Source organism: Chiloscyllium punctatum, chromosome 18 (assembly GCF_047496795.1).
Source record: "Chiloscyllium punctatum isolate Juve2018m chromosome 18, sChiPun1.3, whole genome shotgun sequence".
NCBI classification, from domain to species: Eukaryota; Metazoa; Chordata; class Chondrichthyes; order Orectolobiformes; family Hemiscylliidae; genus Chiloscyllium; species Chiloscyllium punctatum.
The window spans coordinates 93912157-93936091 of NC_092756.1; the positions used below are offsets into that span (position 1 = coordinate 93912157).

The following is a 23935-nucleotide window of genomic DNA, read 5'->3' on the forward strand; positions in this document are numbered from 1 at the left end:
ATGATTCCTGAAGAAGGGCTCATGCCCAAAACGTTGATTCTCCTGCTCCTTGGATGCTGCCTGACCTGCTGCGCTTTTTCAGCAACACATTTTCAGCCTTCGTCCTAAACAACTTTAGTCAACTTTGGTGGAACAACTGGGAAACATTCAACTAGAATGAAATGTTTTCAGCCTATACAGTTACTGTCAGACCTAGTCTATTGGTGCAGAAATTGTAATAAACAATAATCACAGCACCACAAGCTTAAATTGATAATCCATTCAGCTGGCTGTTTTATGATGAAGTTCATGTGCTAAAATCTGATGTGCTCTCTTCAGAATGTTCCATTATCATCTCCATTTTTAAAAGCATTAGGAAAAATCAGTATGTGATAACAGAAATGTTTGCTACTTCTGTTTTGCTCAGCTAACACCTGCCTCACATTGGCTAAATCAAAGTTATGGACCATCCTTTAATTCAAAACGTGCAAAGGAGTCCTTCTCCTCATCTATGTTCCCAAAAGGCACAAAGCCTGCCTCCTTTGCCATTTCAATTGTACGGCTGGCAAACTTAGTCATCACTTCCTTGCGCAGATCTAGTATAAACCTGGTGAGACAAAAACATGACACTTAATTTTCTACATCTCCTCTCCAACCAAAGTAAATCACAGTCATAGAAGCAGGAACTTGTTCCTGTACAGGAGGAACATTTCAAAGTCTCTATAAAAGTTGTTGAGAAAAGTATTTGTTAATATTGTACTAATACAGGTAAGTCTAATGTTTTCATAAATCTGGTAGTGGTTCATAGCAAACTTTTTTTACTTGAGGTATTTATTCTGAAACCTGATTAAGGGTCTGTCAGATACTTGTAGCTCATCATGAGCAATTTTATTTGAAATACAGCTCATTGTACAGGAGGAGAATATGAGGGCTGCAGATGCTGGAGATCAGAGTTGAGAGTGTGGAGCTGGAAAAGCACAGCAGGTCAGGCAGCATCCGAGGAGCAGGAGAATCGACGTTTCGGGCATAAGCCTTTCATCAGGAATGAGGCTTGTGAGCTGGGGGTGGAGAGATAAATGGGAGGCAGGGTGGGGCTGAGGGAAGGTAGCTGAGAGTGCGATAAGTAGATAAAGTTGGGGGTAATGCTGATAGGTCGAAGAGGAAGGTGGAGTGGATAAGTGGGAAGGAAGATGGACAGGTAGGACAGGTCATGAGAGCAGTGCCAAGTTGGAAGACTGGATCTGGGATAAGGTGGGGGGAGGGGAAATGAGGAAACTGGTGAAATCCACATTAATCCTATGTGGCTGGAGGATGCCAAAGCACAAGATTAGGTGTTCTTCCTCCAGGCTTTGGGTGGTTAGGGTTTGGCAATGGAGGAGACCCAGCACCTGCATGTCCTTGGTGGAGTGGAAGGAGAGCTAAAGTGCTTGGCCACAGGTGTTTTGCTTTGGACTTGTGTCCCGGAGATGCTCTCTGAAGCATTCTACTAGTAGGTGTCCTGTCTCCCCAATGTAGGGAAGACTGCATTGGGAGCAATGGATACAGTAAATGCCTTTTGTGGAAGTGCAAGTAAATTTCTGATGGATGTGGAATGCTCCTTTTGGACTTTGAATAGAGGTGAGGGGGGAGGTGTGGGTGCAGATTTTGCAATTCTTGCGATGGCAGGGGAAGGTGCTGGGAGGGGAGGGTGGGTTGGTGGAGCTGTGGACCTGACAAGAGAGTCGCGGAGGGAATGGTCTTTACAGAATGCAGATAGGGGTGGGGAGGGAAATATATCTCTGGTGGTGGGGTCTGTTTGTAGGTGGCAGAAATGGCAAAGGATGATGCAATGTATCTGCAGGTTGATGGGGTGGAAGGTGAGGACCAGGGGGTTCTGTCCTTGTTGTGGTTGGAGGGGTGGGGTTTGGGGGCTAAGGTGCAGGAAGTGGATGAGATATGCTGGATTGCATCATCGACCATGTGCGAGGGGAAATTGCAGTTTTTGAAGAAGACGACCATCTGGTGTGTTCTGTGGTGGAACAGATCCTTGTGGGAGCAGATGCGATGGAGGCGGAGAAATTGGGAATAAGAGATAACGTTTTTACAGGAGGCAGGGTGAGAGGAGGTGTAGTCCAGAGAGGACTGTGGGAGTCGGTGGGCTTGCAGATGTCCGTGTTGAGTTGGTTACCACTGATGGAGATGGAGAGGTCCAGGAAGGGGAGGGAGGTATCTGAGATGGTCCAGGTGAAATTAAGGTTGGGGTGGAACATGTTGATGAAATTATTGAACTGTTCAACCTTCTTGTGGGAGCACGTGGTGGCACCAATATAGTCATCAATGTAGCGGAGGAAAAGGTGGGGAATGTTGCCAGTGTAGCTGCGGAAGATGGACTGTTCCATATACCCGATGAAGAGACAGGCATGCTGTGGCCCATGCGGTGCCCATGGCTACCCCTTTGGTCTAGAGGAAATGAGATGATTCAAAAGGAGAAATTATTGAGAGTGAGGACCAGTTCAGCCAAACAAATGAGTGTGTCAGTGGAAGGGAAAAAGTGAGGACTGCAGATGCTGGAGATTAGAGCTTAAAAATGTGTTGCTGGAAAAGAGCAGGAGGTCAGGCAGCATCAAAGGAACAGGAGAATCGACGTTTCGGGCATAAGCCCTTCTTCAGGAAGAAGGGTACTGGTAGGTACGCCGGGAGAGGAAGAAACAGAGGGCTTGGAGGCCTTCATCATAGTGATAGAGATGTATAGGGAGTGGATGTCCATGGTGAGGATGAGGGTTGGGTGCCGGGGAAATGAAAGTCATGGAGGAGGTGGAGGGCGTACAGTATATGTATATTGACAATATTTACCTGATTTCACAGTACAGATATTCAGCAAAGCCAACTGGATTTTCCAGCACTTGGAAGCATGGAGTTTTACTAGCTGCTGCAAGTAACCTTTGACACCAATACTACGACAAGGTGATTATTGCTGAATGAGCAGTAGAAGCTCTACATTGGCTGACTGCTTAATTTTAACTGTTTACATTCTCACAGAGATTCCAGAGCTGCAAAAACCTTGGAGAGAAAAGTAAATTCTCATCTCCATCCTGGAGAGGTAGCCACCAATTTTACTGAAAAAAAAACTTCATTTGAATATTGTGTACAATTCTGGTCTCTCTCCTGGAGGAAGGATGTTGTGAAACTTGAAAGGTTCAGAAAAAAACTTATAAGGACGTTGCCAGAATTGGAGGGTTTGAGTTATCGGGAGAGGCTGAATAAGCTGGGGCTGTTTTCCCTGGACCATCAGAGGCTGAGAGGTGATTTTTTTTTTAAGAGGTTTATAAAATCATGAGGGACATGGATAGGGGAAATAGACAAGGTATTTTCCCTGGAATGGGGGAGTCCAGAACTAGAGGGCATAGGTTTATGGTGAGAGAGGAAAGATTTAAAAGGGTCCTAAGGGGCAACTTTTCACACAGAGGGTGGTGCATGTATGGAAAGAGCTGCCAGAGGAAATGGTGGAGGTTGGGACAATTAAAAAGGCATCTGGATGGGTATATGAATAGGAAGGGTTTAGAAGGATATGGGCCAAGTGCTGGCAAATGGGACTAGATTAATTTAGGAAATCTGGTTGGCATGGACGAGTTGGACCAAAGGGTCTGTTTCCAAGCTGTACATCTCTATGACTCTATGAAAGGTACCAAAGCATTGTAAGGATGTTGAAAATGATTAAAAGTCTTGTCAGCCATCAGAGTAAGGACCCTTTAAGGGAAATATCAGAAGCCACAAAAAAACTTACTTTGGTAGTTCCACTATGAGAGTTGCTCGTAGTGCAGCAATCTGCTTCAACTCTGGTTTTAACTGGTGAAGCATACTGGGGGAGAAAATATTAGAGAGAGATTATTGAACAGCAATAGAAAGAGAGAAATCACCAGTAACAGTATGAAAGAATGGTGGTATAGTGGTAATGTCACTATTGTCATAAAACCCATCTGGTTCACTACTGCCTGGTCTGATCTACACGTTACTCCAGACTGTGGAGGAATCTGGCCATTAAGGGATAGCTTAGCCAGTGATATCACATTGCACTAAGTAAATAAAAAACAAACAGGAAGCTCAAGATAATGAAGACAGTGCAGTGATTCTATGGCTAGCATTGCTGCCTCACAGCACCAGGTACCCAGGTTTGAGTCCAACCTTAGGTGACTGTGTGGAGTTTGCATGTTCTCCCTGTAACTGTGTGGTTTTCTACTGGGTGCTCAGGCTTCCTCTCATGGTCTAAAGATGTGCAGGTTAGGTGGACTGGCCCATAGTGTCCAGGGATGTGTAGGCTTGGTGGGTTAACCAAAGTAGATGTGGGATTACGGGGATCTGAGTGGGCTGATGAAAATGCAACATCATAACAAAGCAAAGAGAATGGACTCCACATTAAGTGTCATGGAAGAATATAGGAAATAAAGGGCTCATAAAAGGAAATCAGAATGTTTGCAAAAATATGCACTAATGGAGTTAAGCCATTCAGGGAGCGAATAGGGCCCCTCAAAGATCAGCAAGGCAGCCTCTGTGTGGAGCTACAGGAGACGGGGGAGATATTAAACAAGTATTTTGCATCAGTGTTTACTGTGGTCAAGGACATGAAAGATATAGAATGTAGGGAAATAGATGGTAACATCTTGAAAAATGTCCATATTACAGAGGAGGAAGTGCTGGATGTCTTGAAATGCATAAAGGTGGATAAAGAGTGGTGCTGGAAAATCTATTCCTGATGAAGGGCTTTTGCCCGAAATGTCGATTTTCCTGCTCCTCGGAAGCTCCCTGACCTGCTGTGCTTTTCCAGCACCACTCTGATCTAAATTCTGGTTTCCAGCATCTGCAGTCTTCATTTTTGCCTAAAAGTGGATAAATCCCCAGAACCTGATCAGGTGTACCCTTGAATTCTGTGGGAAGCTAGGGAAGTGATTGCTGAGCCCCTTGTTGAGATATTTCAATCATCGATAGTCACAGGTGAGGTGCCAGAAGACTGCAGGTTGGCTAACGTGGTACCGTTATTGAAGAAAGGTGGTAAGGATAAGCTAGGGAACTATAGACCGGTGAGCCTGATGTTGGTGGAGGGCAGGTTGTTGGAGGGAATCCTAAGGGACAGGATTTACACGTATTTGGAAAGGCAAGGACTGATTAGGGAAAGTCAACATGGCTTTGTGCGTGGAAATCATGTCTCGTGAACTTTTGAAAAAGTAGCAAAGAGGATTGATGAGGACAGGGCTGTTGAGGGGACCTATTTGGACTTCAGTAAGGCGTTCGACAAGATTCCCCATCGGAGACGGTTAGCAAGGTTAGATCTCATGGAATATAGGGAGAACTAGCCATTTGGATACAGAACTGGCTTGAAGGTAGAATACAGAGGGTATGGTATTTCAGACTGGTGGCCTGTGACCAGTGGAGTGCCACAAGGATCAGTGCTGGGTCCACTACTTTTTGTCATTTATATAAATAATTTGGATATGAACATAGGAGGTATACTTAGGAAGTTTGCAGATGAGACCAAGTTTGGAGGTGTAGTGGGCAGTGAAGAAGGTTACCTCAAGATACAATGGGATCCTGATCAGATGGTCCAATGGGCTGAGGAGTGGCAGATGGAGTTTAATTTAGATAAATGCGAGGTGCTGCATTTTGGGAAAGCAAATCTTATACACTTAATGGTAAGGTCCTAGGGAGTGTTGCTGAACAAAGAGACCTTGGAGTGCAGGTTCATAGCTCCTTGAAAGCAGAGTCGCAGGTAGATAGTATAGTGAAGAAGGCATTTGGTATGCTTTCCTTTATTGGTCAGAGCATTGAGTATAGAAGTTGGGAGGCCATGTTGCGGCTGTACAGGTTATTGGTTAGGTCACTTTTGAATATTGCGTGCAATTCTGGTCTCCTTCCTATCAGAAGGATGTTGTGAAACTTGAAAGGGTTCAGGAAAGACTTACAAGGATGTTGCCAGCGTTGAAGGATTTGAGCAATAGGGAGAGGCTGAACAGACTGGGGCTGTTTTCCCTGGAGCATCAAAGGCTGAGGGGTGACCTCATAGAGGTTTGTAAAATCATGAGGGGCATGGATAGGATAAATAGACAAAGTCTTTTCTGTGGGATGGGGGGAGTCCTGAACTAGAGGGCATAGGTTTGGGGTGAGAGGGGAAAGATATAAAAGGGACCTAAGAGGCAACTTTTTCATTCAGAGGGTGGTGCTTGTATGGAATGAGCTGCCAGAGGAAGTGGTGGAGGCTGGTACAATTGCATTATTTAAAAGGCATCTGGATGGGTATATGAATAGGAAGGGTTTGGAGGGATATGGGCCAAGACCTGGCAAATGGGACGAGATTAGGTTGGGATATCTGGGTCGGCATGGACAAGTTAGACTGAAGGGTCTTTTTTCCATGCCATACATCTCTATGACTCTAAGTAACTATTTACAACGTACATGTACAGAGAAATAAAACACAAAGGGTCATACACTTAGAGTCTTCAAAGATGATGGGCAGAACCCAGATATTGTAGTCCCATTTCCAACAGATTCTATTTCTGTTTACAAAGTCGGGTGTGAAGTAATCACACAGGTGGGAAACCATGTGGCCACTTAGCCATTTGAAATTATTGCTGAATTTCATTAGACCTTATTTTACTGATTCACAGTCCTTATCCCACAGTGAGGGAATGATCATTTTCTGCAAGTGGTATAAATGGTCTTTAGGGATGGAAAGGATCTGAAGTGAATTCAATCCCTAGCCCATTAAAAATGAAAAACAAACTCATGCATACATCTGTTAGAGGGAAAAAAAAACATTCTTGGGGAAACATTTATTGATAGGCCATCTGCTGTACCTTCAGAAAAAAATAACCATCCCATTCTGCAGTTTCAACAGAGTTCATTGTTAATATTTCCCAAAGACTGTTACTACAGCTGAGCTCATTGTGAATGTTTGGCTGAGTTTCAAAAGCTCCCAAATCAATTATCTAACCAGGCAGCCAAGTACACATTTGGTTGACAGTTTTGAGCAGGTATTAAAAGATGACATGTCTTTGATGTGGTGAGTAAATAAAAATTTGTTAGTTTTAAAATCTGATTGAATACTTGAGATTTAAATTTCTTGACTGGATTTTATGAATGGGAGTTTATTTCCTGTGTCAACTAAAAATAGAGAGCTCTCTTCTATTTGAAAAGTGTGGGGCTAGAAAAGCTCAACAGGTCAGGCAGCATCCGAGGAGCACGAGGGTCAACTTTGCGGGCATATGCCCTTCATCAGGAATGTGGAGGGGGTAGGGAGCTGAGAGATAAATGGGGAATGGGGCTGAGGGGAAGGTAGCTGGGAAGGAGATAGGTTGATGCAGGTGGGGTAATTGTGATAGGCCGGAGGGGAAGGTGGAGCGGACAGGTGGGGAGGAAGATGGAAAGGTAAGACAGGTCAAGAGGGTAGTGCCGAGTTGGAGGGTTGGATCTGGGATGAGGTTGGGGGAAGGGGAAATTTGAAAACGAATGAAGTCAATGTTGATGCTGTATGGTTGAAGATGAGGCATTCTTCCTCCAGTCATTGGGGTGGCTTGGATATGACATTTTTTTTTACCCAACTCACCTTCATTCCTGGGATCTGTCAAGTCGACATTGGATGAATGACTACGGAGGAGGCACGGGGTTGTGATGGTGCATCGGATTTTTAAAAATTCAATCATCGGATGTGAGCATTGGTGGCTAGGTCAGCATTTATTGCCCACCCCTAAACACAGAGAAGGCAGTTAAGAGTCAACCACATTGCTGTAGATGAGACCACCTAAGGTCAGCAGGTTACCTTCCCTAAAAGGCATTAATGGTTGGCTACCCGTAAACAGTGGTTACATGATCACCATTAGACCACAACTTTTATTCCAGATTTTTATTGAATCTGCCATGGTGGGATTTGAACCTACATCCTATTAAACACCATTAATCTGGTATTCTGTATTCCTTGTGAAATGACATTGTCACTACACTGCCATCTCCCTAGAGGGCACAGAAGTGCATATCGATATGGGGTATTGTGAAGGCATAAGAGTATTATGGACTCAGGGGGTGAGGTGAGGACTAGTGGGTCTGACAGCCTTTTACACAAATAAGCTGATGTCTCAGAGGAGCAAGGCTGATTTTCTAACCCAGCTACCTGGCACTCCTCCACCTCAATGGCTGCCGGAATGAAAGATATGGCGTGGGAAGCCCTTTTTAAAAGGAGATAAGTTTTCCAAGTAAGAAAATTTCCTGTTTGTGCTACATAGTACCTTTCTGAATAGCAAAACTCTGGCTCACCGTCTCCAGTTTACCTGCAAGAAAAGTAGATCACATTAAACCTCTCACAGTAATTGCTCTTCTTATGAAGCTCTGTTACACAGTTCATTGGTAGGAAATGAATCTTTACATCAGGCAAGGGGAGGGAATCTGAGGAAACAAAGAAAAAAAAAAAGAGTTGAGTAACTAGAACGTTCTTAGATCTACCCAAGGCAACAAATGTAGAATACAGATGCTATCAGAACCACAGGTGAACTAATCATAAAAAAAAACAAATTTTACAATGATTGTGGAAACAAAGTGAGTGTTAACGTTGCCTTCTTCAACCTTTACTCTTACACCATGAAATCTGAAATAAGTTATGGGAGCAAAGTAGGTTTTTGACATGGTTACTCTACTGATGTCTTGAACTAACCCAGAGATATATCATAGAAGTCAACATATAAGGAATCTTCATTTCATTTCTTAAATATGTAACTTGTCTAAATCAAAGATAACAGTTAATTTTATGACATATATAGTTATTAACAGGAATAAACCATAAACTTAATGTTGTGGGTTATGTTCCTGAGCTTTTGTGTAAACCATACCGTATTCGGCTGCACAGTGGCCTCCACTGGAGTTTGTGTCATCCAAATCATTGCTTTGCTTCATTGTTCCTTCCTCTGTCACAATCTCTGGATGTTGATGTGTATGAGTCGATTCATTTTTTATGTTAGAAGAGTCATTCTCCATTCCACCTTCCTCCTCTTCTGTAATCTCATGCAAGGTGGCCTTTTCTGTTGGCAGTGCATATTTCTCCTTAGCAACCAGTTCATGGAGCAAGGCTGTTATGTTATACTGAGAGATATCCTGTGCTGTCTACAGAACAGAAATATGATCATTTTAAAAATGTATTCCCATTATTACACACCAAATGATATAATTATGCACATGTGGAGATGTGCCATGAGCAGTTATTATTTTGATGCTCGGCTTATGCCTCGTCAATTCATTATGAGTCTGGGTGAGGATGGCCAAACCGTATACCATTTTTTATTCAATTCCACCGCACCACCCCCCCCCCCCCCCCCACCCCCGATTGGTTGCAACAAGGTTAATTTCGAAATGATTCCTTGCCTCATGGATACATTCGCCTAGCTCAAATGTATTTATGTTTTAAAAGGTGCCAATTTAACCTGGACCTTTTTTTTAGTTAAGATTGAGTTTATTATCTACTAAGGTATGAGCCAGTAATACTGATATGTGACAGACATACACTGAGTATAAATGAGCCCAAAATGTAAAATATAAAAAGAATATATGGATCTGTGTTTAGTTTGTCCTTTTGAATTGACAAATATTGCAGCTGTTAAGGTGTGTGATTCTGGTACTGCTGGTTTTGGCAGTTGAATAGTTGTTTCTGCAGTTAGATGAAAGAGTTTGTCCAGTTTCATTCAACAAGGGTTTACTATGCACTTGTTCTCTTTTTATCTAGACATGAGAGTGTATCTAGTGAGAATTGTCAGCTGTGTCCCTTCACAACATACTTTAGCACAGTTGAACCACAAGGTAGCACTCTTGCTCTGTAGCATACAGGGATCAAGGTTTGCAGTTGGATTTTAACGTCCTTTCTTGTGTTTTCATGAAAGAGCAAAACACAAATGTGCCTTTTAGCCATAACTACCTTGCTTTTGGTTCATGTCACGTCTACAGTCAAGGTCGCAATTACATTTTTTGAATCACACTCTCCCTTTGAAGTGTTGCTGTAAAGTTCCGTCAACATTCTTCAGGTACCACATTCAATATTCACATAAGGATTTTAGAGAGCCACTGAGTTTAGATCCTCAGTCTTCATGTGTTCATTTTAGAAAACATATGTTGTACTTAAAAAACAACTAAAGAACTATAGATGCGTAAATCAGAAACAAAAACAGAAGTTGCTGTAAAAACTCAGCAGAACTGGCAACCGTTGTGAAGAGAAATCAAAATTAACACTTCAGGTCCAGTGACCCTCAAAACCTGTTCTGAGGAGGGGTCACCGGACCTGAAACGTGAACTTTGATTTCTCCTCACAGATGTTGCCAGACCTGCTGAGCTTTACCAGCAACATTGTTTTTGTTGTACTTAAAAGTTTGATATATGTAGAAATCATTTGGGGATATGATCCCTTTTCTGTCACTAGGTAGCTGAAATTCACTGACATCTCAGTTTCTATGGGGCATGGATCTATGGCATAAACATGCCCTTAGTTTGGCGTTATGATAGGTTGAGGGACACTTTGGGTCCTCGGAAACAAATGTCACTCTGGTGTGGTGGAATTGAGACTCGCATTCATTTCACTATAACTCCAAGAGCAGGGTTTCTAAACACTGAGATATCACGTAGATATCAAGCTCCTTTATGCTCTAATGGGATTCCTAAAGTGAGAAACTTATCATAATGGCAGTAAAGTAGAATGATTGATTTGTCACCTTTACATGGACACCATTTGCTGTCTTTAGAAGGGATTGCTCTTCTGTTTCAATTCCAAATGCGATGTATGGGCTTGTGACAATATCTCCCCAGTAGCCACGCGCAGGAACTTTCTCCCCTTTCTGTAAAAAGACAATGTAATACTGTCGAGGAGTTTAGAAAAAATAATAAATTTCTGCTATTGTTGTGATGGATAAAAGTAACATTCTGTTACTTCCTATCATTGCATCTTTGTTTTTTTTCCCTAGTTTTTAATTTTGTCTTTTCTCTTCCTATTAGTATCCTCATGGCTATCATAGTACTCTGATCTTCTGTTTATGGCGTCAGTTTTATTCCCACTCTCAATGAGCCTTTACTTCCACTGGGCCTGTCTTTTTCTTTTTATGATTTCACTGTCTGTGGGCCTCACCATCTTTACTCCTCTTTCTGTATGATCCTGAACAACAGCTTTTCTATTCACCCAGTTCCTTGCCTCAGAAAAATTATGGTGTCAATTACAAGTAAATTATTTTCCTTCCTTCATGATGGGTACATTTCCTGATCTGCCTCTTCCAAAGCTCAACTAATGTGTGCATTTCTATCAAGTAAGTGACATGGAAGAAGAAAAAGACCATCTGATAGCTTCATTCAAGGGTTTGTGACATGGAATGAGTGGAAAACGTGATAACCTGAAAGTTAAGTACTTTGGGAGTTGGCCCGGTTGGTACACCTGACCCAACTTTTACAGGGCAACACAACTAAATTGTTAACTTCATAGTCTAAAAAACAGTAATGTTATATGATCATTGCTCCCTTACAAATACCAATGAAACGCTAGCTGCTCATATAAAAGTTATTTACATGCTTTTTTGCTTTCTATCCAAATCTATTTTTTTCAAGATTGTACTATATTTACAAAGCAGACATAGGACTTATAGTTGAACATACGTAATTCATAAGCAGCCCAGAAGCCAGAGATTTGTTTGGAACATCATATAGACCCTCACGAACTTCAAATGCCAAGCCTTTATCTCTCCATTGATAGTATTGTCGATTGTTTATTATACGAGCCTGTAAGATGACAAAATTATTACAAATCCTATTATAGACAATACACAACAGTAGTCATTTATGATTCAGTTCTGATAAAATGAAATAAAAACCTGTGGGAATGAAAGCTTTCTGCAAGATCAGCCACATATAGGAATTTTACAATGGAAGTATAAGAATGAAATCAACGATTTGAAAAAAAGAGACTCTTTCTGTGTTTGCGTGTCATGACTAAATTATTCCCCAGATTCTAACACTGCCTTACCTGAAAGTGATAAGTGACCTTGGTTTCCCAGTGAAACATCAAAGCAAGTTGATCAGTAATATGTTAAAAATCTTAGTTCTACACATACTTTGTGCATCAACATTTCCCATTTGAAACTTTCCTAAGTTCAAACGTTCAGTGGAAAATGTAAGTGTTCATTCTCATTTCACTCCCTACCAATGGTGGTCCTGCAATGTCTTAGTTTTGTGTAGCCCAACATCTCAATCTGCACTGCAAAGAAAGTCAATGTTCCCCACCAAGCCGATTTTCTTGCTTTCCAAAGTGCCCTAAACTGTCATTACCATTGCTATCATTGTCCAAATGCAAAGTGATAGTCAGATCAGCAGGCTTACAGCAATGCCATATTTACACCAAACACCTAAAAAACATTCAAAATGTTAATTCATTCAGAATATATTTTGGCAATCAATCTGCTGCAGGTCATCTTCCTATTTATAACTACTGAAATTTGAATTAGATTCATATCTTAAACATGAGAAATTTATTATAATGAATGAGAAAATTCTGTGTCTTCTGAGCACCAAATATCTTAGTTGGTTTTAATGCATGACAAATGGAGAACATGTTGAAGTGGTGCATCATCCTGTGAACTGAATACTCACCCCTCGCTCATACAATTTCATATGTAAGTCCCAATCATAAACACCGATCCTAGAGTCATATCGGTTGCCCAAGTATTGCCTGTTTCGCATATCCCACAACCGATTGATCTGAAAGATCTTCTGATCTGGATTCCTCCAGAATTTAAAAATTGCTTCCAACTGATCTCGCTCTTTAAACTGCAAAGGTACAAGAAAGAATCCTAAAATTGAAAATCAAATTCTCACAGGAATTTCATTTATTTCAAAAAGCTCTTGTTAAATTGCTTATCTATCACGGTATAAAACTTTAAAGATCTCATCTAAAAGATTCATTTAGCATGTTGCTCATGGAAGCCATGGTAACATGCAACCAGTAAATCCCTGGATGACTTATGGTGCAATCTTCCTTCTATATAATGTTCAAGCTTGGGTTGAATCCAAACGACACTTTGAAGCTGAAGAGAACTGGTTTTACTAGAGAGAGCAACCTAACCTATTCACTTTATGTGAACAAAAACTTTAATTATGGGGTTCAAATTGCAAATGTTCACAAGAACCTTGGAAGACTAGCCATGGGAATAATCTGAAAACTACCTGATAGAAAGCTCACAGCCAGACAGAGGAGGGTGGATGCATAAATTAACCGTTGTATCAACCTATATACAATAGTGGAACAGAGACAATTGTGAACAGAACAGAGGGAAACACAATGAAATCAACCTTCATAGATTTGGAAAAGAGAAGGAGAATGAGAGGAAAAGTAAATAATACTAATCTCCAGATTTATTGGAATGGCTACGAAGATATGGAAGGTCTGGTCAGGAAAAAGTTGTACATCTACATTTGTGTAAAACACAATCTGATTCTGATCTGTTTCAACATATGCTCACTCTTTCAAATGTTGTCCATGGAAAATATGAAAGGAGACAAATTAGCTCAAAGAACCAAACTAATCAAAGTTAATCACTGCAACATTATGGGAGGCTCACATTTCAGTAGGTTACAGAGACAGCAGTTCAAGAAGGCAGATCTTTAAAGTTTTATACCACCTTCTCAAGGAAAATTGGAAATGGGCAATAAATGCCCACATCCCATAAGTTAATAAGGAAAAAAGAAACATATTATTTATGATGTTTAAGTAAGAGTAATGTGAACTGAGAATTTTTAAAACAATGTATTAATATTCTTACAGATCCATGAAATATCAACAATAGCATCCAATTGCAAATAGATTGCAAATTTGTCATAACATTTAAAGAAGTGTTGTCCCCATATGTAAATAGTATGGCTTTGGGAGGGGTTTGGGTATGTGAGAGAAAATTACTAACAAAGCTCTAAATGAGCTTTCTACCTTCAGGCCGGACATGTCAATCATTGGCAGTTTCTTATGAAGGAAATCAAGATCTGTTATATAGTGAATGAAGAGGTTAGCTTTGTCCTGCAGGTAGGTTGCAGTCTGACTCCGTATCAGACTATTCCCAAACAACTCAAGCAGGAGTTCACACTTTTCTGTAAAAACAGCAAAGGGAAAAACATTCAAGACTGTCATTAGAAAAATTTAAAATGAAAGAAAGCACCATTACTACTGAACTATACAGTAGTTTGTTTTAATTTACTGTCAGGCAGTGGATAAAGGCATACCTCGTAAACCCATCTGTTCTGGAGGTTCCAAAGCAATGGTAAGAAAAAGAAGATGTCGGCCTAGAAGCTCCAAATTATTCTCAACAATGTAGAACTAGCATAAGAAAGAAAACAAAAAATGTTAACCAACTGGGAATACTATTGTAAAATATGTAAATAGATATAGACAAATGTTGATCATTGTATAAGACTATACCAGCAGCTGAATGTGTTAAAAACAGCCACACTAAATGAAAAGATTGATTTCTTGGAGTCTGTCACTGTAGCCTAGCTACTAATTGTTCATTTATGGTTATTAAATCTGTCTCCTTCAGCCATAAGAGATGCTGAGCTCCAAACCTCTTCATGACTACTGTGACTGTTGAGCAAGAAATGAGATGACAACAGGGAAAACTAGCCATATTAATGTAATTGTAATTCTCCCATATTAATTCCAAGTGGTCTCAATTCCTTGGGAGATAAAATAATGACCTATGTGCTTATTAGTGATGATTGAAAATGAATTAGTGAAAAATGCAGACATAAATGGACATAAGGTCACTTCAGCTTCTTGAGCTGAATAGCCTGATGACACACACTAACCAAACAGTCAAAATCCAGGGTCTGAGATTTTTATAGAATCCACATTTCAGGAGAGAAAGGAAGGAAACATTTTAACATATTTAAAAATTATGCTGTCCCCTTGTTCTTGACTTACATTAATCTTTCTCCGTGGCCAGTGATGATTTCGGGAAATGGTTGTTAGGAGATGTCGGCTATCTCCAGCACCAACCATGAGAATATTAAGTTCGGGAACACTGTCTTCTTTTGAGCTCAGAGCTTCCAATGAAGCAGTTAAACCTGAAAAAAAAGAACAAAGCGTTACATAAAATGCAATGAGAAGAGTTGGGCAAAAAGGAATTTTAGCAAACATTGCTGAAATCATTTCTGATTATACAGACCTAACTTTCCACTGCATTTGAGATAGGGAGTTCAATGAACTCGAAAGGTTATATCTATATCCTTTCAGTGCTGCTGCAGATACTGTTCTCTGGCCCCTTGATTATAACAATACAATCAACTGCTGCCAGTTAATCAAAACTAGTGTCAGGCTTTTCCCTGCACTATTTCAAGTACTTTCATAAGCTCTGAGTCTCAAATGATGAAGAATTATTGAGGCAATATAAGTTTACATTTCAGTATGTCCCACAGAGACAGACCATTCATCATGATTAAATCACAATGATGTGGAATGAGGAATTTAGAAAAGTATTTATATAATATAATGGTTCCATGGGAGCTCAATGAACAAAATCTAGATCAAAATAAACCACTACCATCTATGTTGTGATTGATGATGTGAGGCTGTTTATGAATGATGGTCACTGTGATTAGTTATGCCTGGGTATGGACTCGGAGAAAAGTAAGCAAACTGGAGAAGGAGCTGATAGCTGCAGCAGAAGCATAGAGTAGGCATTTCAAATTGGAATAACTTTGGATAAAACCTGTTGCATACAGAAATTAGTGCCATTTCTGCATAGGTTTTTGATATATAAAGTTTAAAATAGTCTCCAAGTAAAGTGTGAAGGCATTGCTAATTGTATAATAATGTACATTTGCTTCCATTGTGACTATTGCTCAACTTATTAACTACATTTCATCGGAATGTACCTACAGTATTACCCATGCTGACTCAAAAATAAGCAATTAGCAGCATTTGTGACCATGGCATTGTAGTCATTATAGTGAAAAGCAGAAGAAAACATTGAGGATTTCCAACTTAAATACTGTACACTTTACAGTTTGGAAGACAGGTGTTTGTCTTTTTTTTCCTCTACTGTCTGGAAAGCATACAGTATGTCTAGTTAAAACATCATCTATTTATTATTAAAATCACTAATCACTATATTGTTACCTCTCCAACTTAAAATGCTATATCAACAATTCTAGTGAGGTTTTCCATGGGTCTGCAACATCATTTCTAGTTTATTTCCTTTTTCTTTCCTTTATTGGATGCCAGTAATTTACATTTTTCTGATTTTTAGACAAGGAATTTCCTTTTAAATATAAATATTGATAGCCTGATCCCATGCTTCAATCCTTCCTGAAGTCTGTGATACCCACCAAAGGTGTACTTCTGTCCCCAGACTCTACTCTGAATTGGAGTAAACACTAATTTAAAATTTTTCTAATGCCACCTTTGATTTCCTGTCTGCTCCATAATACAAATTAATTTACAATGCTAAAAATTGAAGTCAAAGTGAAGTTAAAGAAATGAGCTTTACCTGCATGCTGTGAGCTGTTCCTTTATTACATTCAAGATTTGCCAACCAGACCCAAAGTAAAACCTCTACAACCAGGTAGGCACATTTAAATTCCTGAAGATTCCTGAAGAAGGGCTTATGCCCGAAACGTCGATTCTCCTGCTCCTTTGATGCTGCCTGACCTGCTGCGCTTTTCCAGCAACACATTTTTCAGGCACATTTAAATGACCATGATCCCACCACTCAACTCTACTATTAACCGATTGTAAAATCACTTCTAACCAATGAGAAAATTATAGAGAGTTTTAAGAAAGACATACATTACTATAATGGTGAATGGTTTAATTATTCTCTGTTCAACTGTGTGAGACTGGTAACTGATTTATGCTTACTTTGCTTAATTAGTTAAGTCTGGGTATGGATTCAGAACAAATGTAAATCCAGAAATAAGTTAAAGCTGTAACCATGAGTGCAGAGATCTTGTAATTGTGGAGATGTTTTAAAACAAAGGGTGTTTTAAACTAAATAAGTCTATTCCACACTTAAAAACAAGTGCTATCTGCATTGCCCTGAAATATATATATAAATTTATACAAACTGGTTTTTAAAGTTTCGCCAATATCTTCAAATCATTCTCACCTTTTTCTTGGAAATCCATTGCTGGGCTGAATCCCCACCAGGCCACTGCCCCGAATCCCTCCCCACTGCCACAGGCTGTCATCTTTTGTTACTAGAATAAGAAAAGTAAATGGTAATAAGAAATATATTGCAACACTCCTTCAAATAAAACAAAAGTTTCCAATGTTATTTCCCAGATTCAAATTCCAGTTATTTGCCTCCAATAAACTATGAAAAACGTTATTCGGTAATCATCAACTCTATCTCCCTGATGCTAACTCAATGTATTCATGTTTTAAGTTTCCCTCCTTAGCCACAATGTTATCATTGTAGTTAAAATAAAATATTGTTTCTATATTATAAATCACTTAACTAACTGCAATAAATAGTGATATCCTGGATACTCAAAGAGTGTAAAAAAGGTGATTTCTTCTCATAATTTCAGAACATTTTGTTAGAACATGAATTGCAATGTGAGATTCATGAGCATAATCCACAAGGCATAGCCCAAATATTTAACTTAGATTATGCCAGCCCTTTAGCAGAGGGTCAGTGATGAGACAGTAATATAAGGCAGTCTAGCAGCTCCCACGAATTCTGAAATTTCCTTCTATGAATAACAGGGGAATCATTCAATAAGTTTATAAATGAACAAGCCTATTGTAATAATTTACAAAGGTACAACATTTGCCATATGCCTGTCATTTGTGCCAGAGCAATCTTGGATAAAAGTGTCGTGAGGGAGCTAGTTAGAATTTAATTGGCTCCACATTTGTGCAAATGGTCAATGAACAAGACATTATTTAGCCTTTGGTACTAAATTTACAAAAATATAGTTATTGAATTTTTATTAGCAGCATTATGGACTGCATAAATGTTCCACTGCGCTATGATAACAACCACATTTTGGCTTCATTCCAGATGTGCTGCCCAGTTAACAACTTCATCCGTATTTCTATGACTTCAAAAGTCAATTATTTGAAAGCTTTCTGTGCTAACCTTTCTTTATTCGCACTGTAACTTGTCCATTACTGCCATACTTTCTCATTCCCTGTTAGCCAATGCATTAAATGTAATATACTCTTTTTTCACTTCCTCTATGGACTCACTGCTCTCCACCTGTGTACTGTTGCTTTCTGTTGTCCATCCTTCAGTACTATGCTTTGTCTTCCCTTTCTGATCCCTTCAGCTTTCCTAAAGGCATCTCTGACACTTGTTACAACACAGAAACAGATAGCCAAATCAAATCAGCTTCCCTATCTTTCTCGTTGCAAAACACTAAAATTAACATCTTTCAAAGATCCTCAAAATTGACCCCAATGGTGACAAACCAGACTTTATAAATAATCGATACCAGTCATGAGGATTATATCTTTAAAAAAATATTTAACAATTTATTAATAATACCATAGTTTTAGTAGAGCAACGGTAAACTACTACAAGGTATTCTAATTAATGTCTATGATTTAAACCCAATCTTCTTTGATTCTAGTCCCTACTCTCACAAAGACCATTAGTCAAAAAGAAATCAAAAGAAAAAAAAAGAGATGTAACTGGCCAGTTCACTTAAGATGTTTCCATGATCCATAATCTCACAGGTACCTGGGCTTATATGGTGCTTGCTTTCTGATGATACCACTGTATGTCGATAATTTCCAACAGGTTCTGAGGTTTATTCATTTAAATCTTGTAACTGAGATTCTATGAACTTCCAAAAGTTTATAATGAGAAGACAACCAGGGAGCTATCAAACCTCCATCCTGCAACTGTTGCAGCCAAAATCCTCCTGACCCAAACACTGTTCAAAAACCGGTTCAACCTCCGATTTCTCTCTGATAGACTGTTGTGTCCCTATGAGGCTCCTGCTACTCTTCAAATTTCTGCCATCTGATTGAGCATAATGCCTCTTCTGAGTTGAAGCATCTATGGAGCACTTTTAACAGGAATCAGCTTGCAATTAACTTTCAGGCCTGGCCACATAAACACATACCAGTTTGTTCTCTTCTGTTTTTAAATAACCAGCTGCTCACAGTCCAAAGGTCAGCTTCAGCTTTCAGCTCAACTCCAAATAAACTTGATAAAAATATAAAAAGTGTCAATAAACACTAGCTTCCTTTCAAAATCTTTCAAACTTTGCTCTTCTCCAAAATGTTTGATGCCATTTCAACAGTTCTGACACTTTTGAAGTACTTTGCAATATACAGAAGTCATGAAGGATGCAGTTTGAATCCAGCTTTCACATTTCCTATATCTTGTGATGCCCTCTATGTTAAAAGCTGTAGCTATCAATACTGTTATGCTAGAACCTGCAATGGTCTGATTTTCTGGAAAGTTCCTTTCCTCCTATTTTCGGCCTACCATTTATAAGGCCTGCATGTAGAGGTAGCGAGAGTGCACTATACAAACATCTCAATGCACCTGAGCTCCACTGCCAGGATTATAACCCCATTAGACCACTCTGTCAATCTCCAAACTGTAGATTCTCATTGTCAGTTCAATTTCTCTGGACACTGTGTCAATCATTACAGTATACAACCATGTATCCATGAACCCATCATCAGAATATGATCTTTGTGATCCAAAGTGTCTTCCATTATCAATCTTTCAATGACCCCATGACAGTCCATGATCCCATCACCTACCCATGATCACAAAGTGAGTCCACGACGCATCATCATTCCATGACCATGTCAACCTATTGCCCATTACTTTTCAATGATCCCACTTAAACCCATGTCCCCACCACCTTGCAATAATCCTGATGTCATCCCATGACTCATCGCCTTTCAATGACTCCAAATAAGCTCATGACCCTATCACATTTCAATAACTCCACTGATAGTCCATGACCCCATCACCATTCAATAAGCCTATTCTAGTCCATGACCCAGTCATCTTTCCATAACCTCAGTGGAAGACCATTACTTCATCACCTTTCAATGACCCCGTTGCCTGACCCATCACAGTTAAATGACTGCATCACCTTTCCACGATCCCAATGACAACCCATCACCCTTTATTGACTGTACTGATGGCTTATGATTCATTGTCTTTCAATAACCCCTATGGCAGCTCACAAACCTATCAATTTTCCATTACGTCAATGCCAGCCCATGACCCCATCTGTTGTCAATGACCCTGAGGTCAGTCCATGTCCTATCACCGTTGCATGACCCCATTAAAAGTCCATAACTCCATCACCTTTCAATGCTCTTGGCACCATTCCACGACCATATCACCTTGCAATGACCTCGTTGGCAGGCCATGACCCCATGAGTTGTCAATGCCCTCAGGGCTAGCCCATGACCCCAACATCTTTCCAAGACACCAATGCCAGCCTTTGACACTATCAGCTGTCAATGACCCCAATGCCAATCTTTGACCCCATCAGCTGGCATGGTCCCAATGTCAGCCTTTGACACCACCAGTTGTCAATGACCCCAATGTCAGCCTTTGACACCACCAGTTGTCAATGACCCCAATGTCAGCCTTTGACCCCATCAGCTTTCAATGACCTCAATGCCAGCCTTTGACCCTATTAGTTGTCAATGACCTCAATGCCAGCCTTTGACCCTATTAGTTGTCAATGACCCATGGCCAACCTTTGACCCCATTAGTTGTCAATGACCCCAACGTCAGCCTTTGACCCCATCAGCTGGCAATGGTTCCAATATCAGCTTTTGACCCCATCACCTTTCAATGACCCTAATGCCAGCCCATGACCCGCCCAGCGGCTGCCCACTCCGGATGGCCCACTCTTGCCGCTTGCCCGGAAAGTATACAAGAAAATAATTCTCCTGATGGTGCTGACACCCTGCTTTGCACCTCGTGGGATTTTTAAAACAAGATACTAAAACCGGTCAAGTTCTCACCGCGCGTCGTAAGATACTCCAACCGGATGGAATTACCGCCAGCTTTGATGGACGGGAGCGGCGCCAATCGCATCTCATCCTTTGCCGGATCGACCCTGTTACCAAGGCGGCGGGGCCAATCACAGGGGTCTCGGGTAGGGCCGAAGGCACGAGTGGACGCGGTCTCCCTGGCAACGAGCTCCCAACTGAAAAACGGATTTGAAACTGGAGCTCGCGGGGCGACCGTGACAAATTCCTAGGGGCGGCCAGCAGGGGGCAGTACGGAGGGCCCAGCAACAGCACCACCGTGAGGACAACCGCGGGTAGTGACTCAGAGTGCTGAGGAGCTGGCGCCCAGGCCTTTGGGACCAGTTCTTTCAGTGCTGTTCTGAAGAGGGAGGGTCACTGGACTTGATACAGTCACCTCTTGCTTTTCCCTCTGTCCACAAATGTTACCAGACCTGCTGAGTTTCTCCATCAATTTCTGTTTCTGTTTCTTTTCCAAGCCCTTGCTGGTGTCTGCATAAATGCAAAATACTGCAGGAAGTGAAATTCTGAGAAAAAAAGAAATTGCTGGAGAAACTCAGCAGATCTGGGTAGCATCAATGCAGAGAAGACATTCCCCTCCAAATCACAAATTTGGGACTATATTGCTGTTCCTTCACTGTCATGGGGTCAAAAACCTGGAACTTACTCCCTATACCACATACATTGCAGAGGTTCACCACCATCTTCTCAAGGACAATTAGGGATGGGTATTAAATACCAACCTTGATGGTGACGTCCACACCATGTGAATGATTTTTTTAAAAAATCCTGCACTTTCCAATTCCTGGACCAGTAACTGAACTGGACCATCCATTACCAGAGACTGGTAATTCTTTTAAATTAGAGTGGTGCTGGAAAAGCACAGGATGAAGGGCTTTTGCCTGAAACGTCAATTTTCCTGCTCCTCGGATGCTGCCCGACCTGCTGTGCTTTTCCGGAACCACTCTAATTTAAACTCTGGTTTCCAGCATCTGCAGTCCTCACTTTTGCCTACCGGTAATCCTTTGATGAGTCACCTTATGGTTCCTCATCTATCGAAGAAATGGCCTAAGGTTTTTGGTGATTATTACTTTATTATTTTTCTTTCTCACAAGGCTAGGGATCCAGTGCTGGAAAATGGGATTAGAATAGAGGCATGATTCCTAGTGCAGACATGATGGGCCAAAGGGCCTCTCTCTCTGTGCTGTTAAAAACTGTATGACTATGAAATGTCTCTTCGATCCTCCCTTCTTTAAGCAGCTCAATAAGATCAATGTTGTTGGGCATTAGGCAAAGAAAGAGGAAGATGCAGATCCAAGGGTAACATAGAGAGAATCATATAAATGGAACAAAGAATTGTGGATGCGAGAGAACTGAAACAAACAAAAACATAAATTGCTAGAGAAACACAGCAGCATATCTGGCAAGAGAAACAGAGTTAACATTTCAAATCAAATGTGATTCGTTCTTCAACTTGAGCAAGGGTCACTGAACTTGAAACATTAATGGCATTTCTCTTTACAGATACTGACAGACCTTCTGAGTTTCTCCAGCACTTTCTGCTTTTGTGTCTTTCAGCCCCTTGCTGTTGTCTGTACAAATGCAATATACGGCAGATACTGGAATTCTGAAACATTGTCCAGTTCAGATATAATGCAGAAAGTGGAAAATGCAGGATTTTTTAAAAAATCACCTGATGTGGGTGTCACTAGCAAGACCAATATTTATTACCCTCCCTAATTGCTCTTGAGAAGGTAGTGGCGAGCTCCCTTCTAGAACCATTGCAGTCCATGTGGTGTAGGGATGGAGTTCCGGAATTTTGACTCAAACAGTGAAGGAATGGCAATGGCAATAGTCCAAGTCAGAGTCATGTGTGTTTTGGAGGAGAGTTTACACATGGTGGTGTTTCCATGTATCTGTTGCCTTTGCCTTCAGTATAGCAGAGGTCACTGGTTTGGAGGGTGCTTTCTAAGGAGTCTTGTGGAGTTGCTGCAGAACATCTTGTAGACAGTACTCATTGCTGCCATTGTGCTCAGTGATGAAATGAATGACCATTGAAGATGGTACATGGGGTGCCAATCAAGCTGGATGTTTGGTCTGGGTGGTATCATGTTACATGACTATTAGCATTCATCATTGGTAATGCCATTGAACATCAAGAGATGATGGTTAGGGTCTCTCTTTTTGGAGATGGTCATTGCCTGTCATGAATGTTACTCACCAGCTAGCAGCTCAAGCCTGAATGTTATTCAGGTCTTGCTGCTTATTACCAACAGTCTGCTTCTGTATCTGGGGAGTTGAGAATGGTTCTGAACATGTTAGAATCAACAGCAAACATCACCACTTTTGACATCATGAAGGAAAGAAGGTCATTGATAAAGCAGCTGAAAATGGTTGACTCAACTTTTTGCCAGGACTCCTTGATGCCGCACTTGGTCAAATGTTGCTTTGACATCAAGGTGCTAGCAAACTATTTTTGGTGATGGACACGAAGACCTCCATCCAGATTATATTCCATGTCTTTGTTTTTTTAAAATTGTAAAATCCCTACAGTGTGGAAGCAGGCCATTTGGCCTAACAAGTCCACACCAACCCTCTGAAGAGTAACCCACCAAGACCCATTCCCCTACATTTACCCCTGACTAATGCACCGAACCTACACATTCCTGAACACTGAGAGCAATTTAGCATGGTCAATTCACCTAACCTGCACATCTTTGGATTATGGGAGGGAACCAGAGCACCCAGAGGAAACCCACATAGACACAGAGAGAATGTGAAAACTCCATACAGCCAGTCACCTGAGGCTAGAATTGAACCCGGGAACCTGGTGCTGGTGAGGTAGCAGTGCTAACCACACAGCCACCATCGTGTCACCTCACAAAAGGGCGAGGTTGAGAAGGCAGGGCCTTCATAGTAACTTCAGGCAGTGTGGGAATTGACTTTCACTGTTAGCTTTGCAAACCAGCC

The 23935-nt window shown here is 40.8% G+C and overlaps 1 protein-coding gene across 3 annotated transcripts; it reads right to left on the reverse strand.

The window, feature by feature from the left end:
- Nucleotides 1-84: 84 nt before the first annotated feature.
- On the reverse strand, nucleotides 85-21139 carry LOC140489346 (dynein axonemal assembly factor 3-like). Of its 3 annotated transcripts, XR_011963122.1 has the most exons (13): nucleotides 20960-21113; nucleotides 17109-17199; nucleotides 14924-15066; nucleotides 14227-14320; nucleotides 13937-14094; nucleotides 12607-12783; nucleotides 11617-11739; nucleotides 10689-10811; nucleotides 8826-9096; nucleotides 8271-8385; nucleotides 7553-7693; nucleotides 3743-3817; nucleotides 563-586 (listed from the first exon to the last, which is right to left on the reverse strand). XR_011963122.1 is itself a non-coding variant. In XM_072588809.1 (12 exons), exons 2-12 carry the CDS (start codon nucleotides 17188-17190, stop codon nucleotides 439-441), a joined length of 1509 nt encoding a protein of 502 aa, XP_072444910.1. In that variant the 5' UTR covers nucleotides 17191-17199; nucleotides 20996-21139; the 3' UTR covers nucleotides 85-438. The 3 variants fall into 3 exon arrangements, 2 of the variants coding, with proteins under 2 accessions (XP_072444910.1, XP_072444909.1); XM_072588809.1 differs by lacking the exon at nucleotides 7553-7693 and having other exon boundaries at nucleotides 85-586; nucleotides 20996-21139; XM_072588808.1 differs by lacking the exon at nucleotides 7553-7693 and having other exon boundaries at nucleotides 85-586; nucleotides 20960-21112.
- Nucleotides 21140-23935: the final 2796 nt, after the last annotated feature.

Coding starts and splice junctions, on each gene's coding strand:
- LOC140489346 (XM_072588809.1), bottom strand. CDS start 17,190: ATGACAGCCTGTGGCAGTGGGGAGGGATTCGGGGCAGTGGCCTGGTGG. Junction 9,097..10,688: donor CAAATGGTGTCCATGTAAAG/GTGACAAATCAA, acceptor TCTGTTCTGTAG/ACAGCACAGGATATCTCTCA. Junction 8,386..8,825: donor CCACTGTGCAGCCGAATACG/GTATGGTTTACA, acceptor TTGTTTCCTCAG/ATTCCCTCCCCTTGCCTGAT.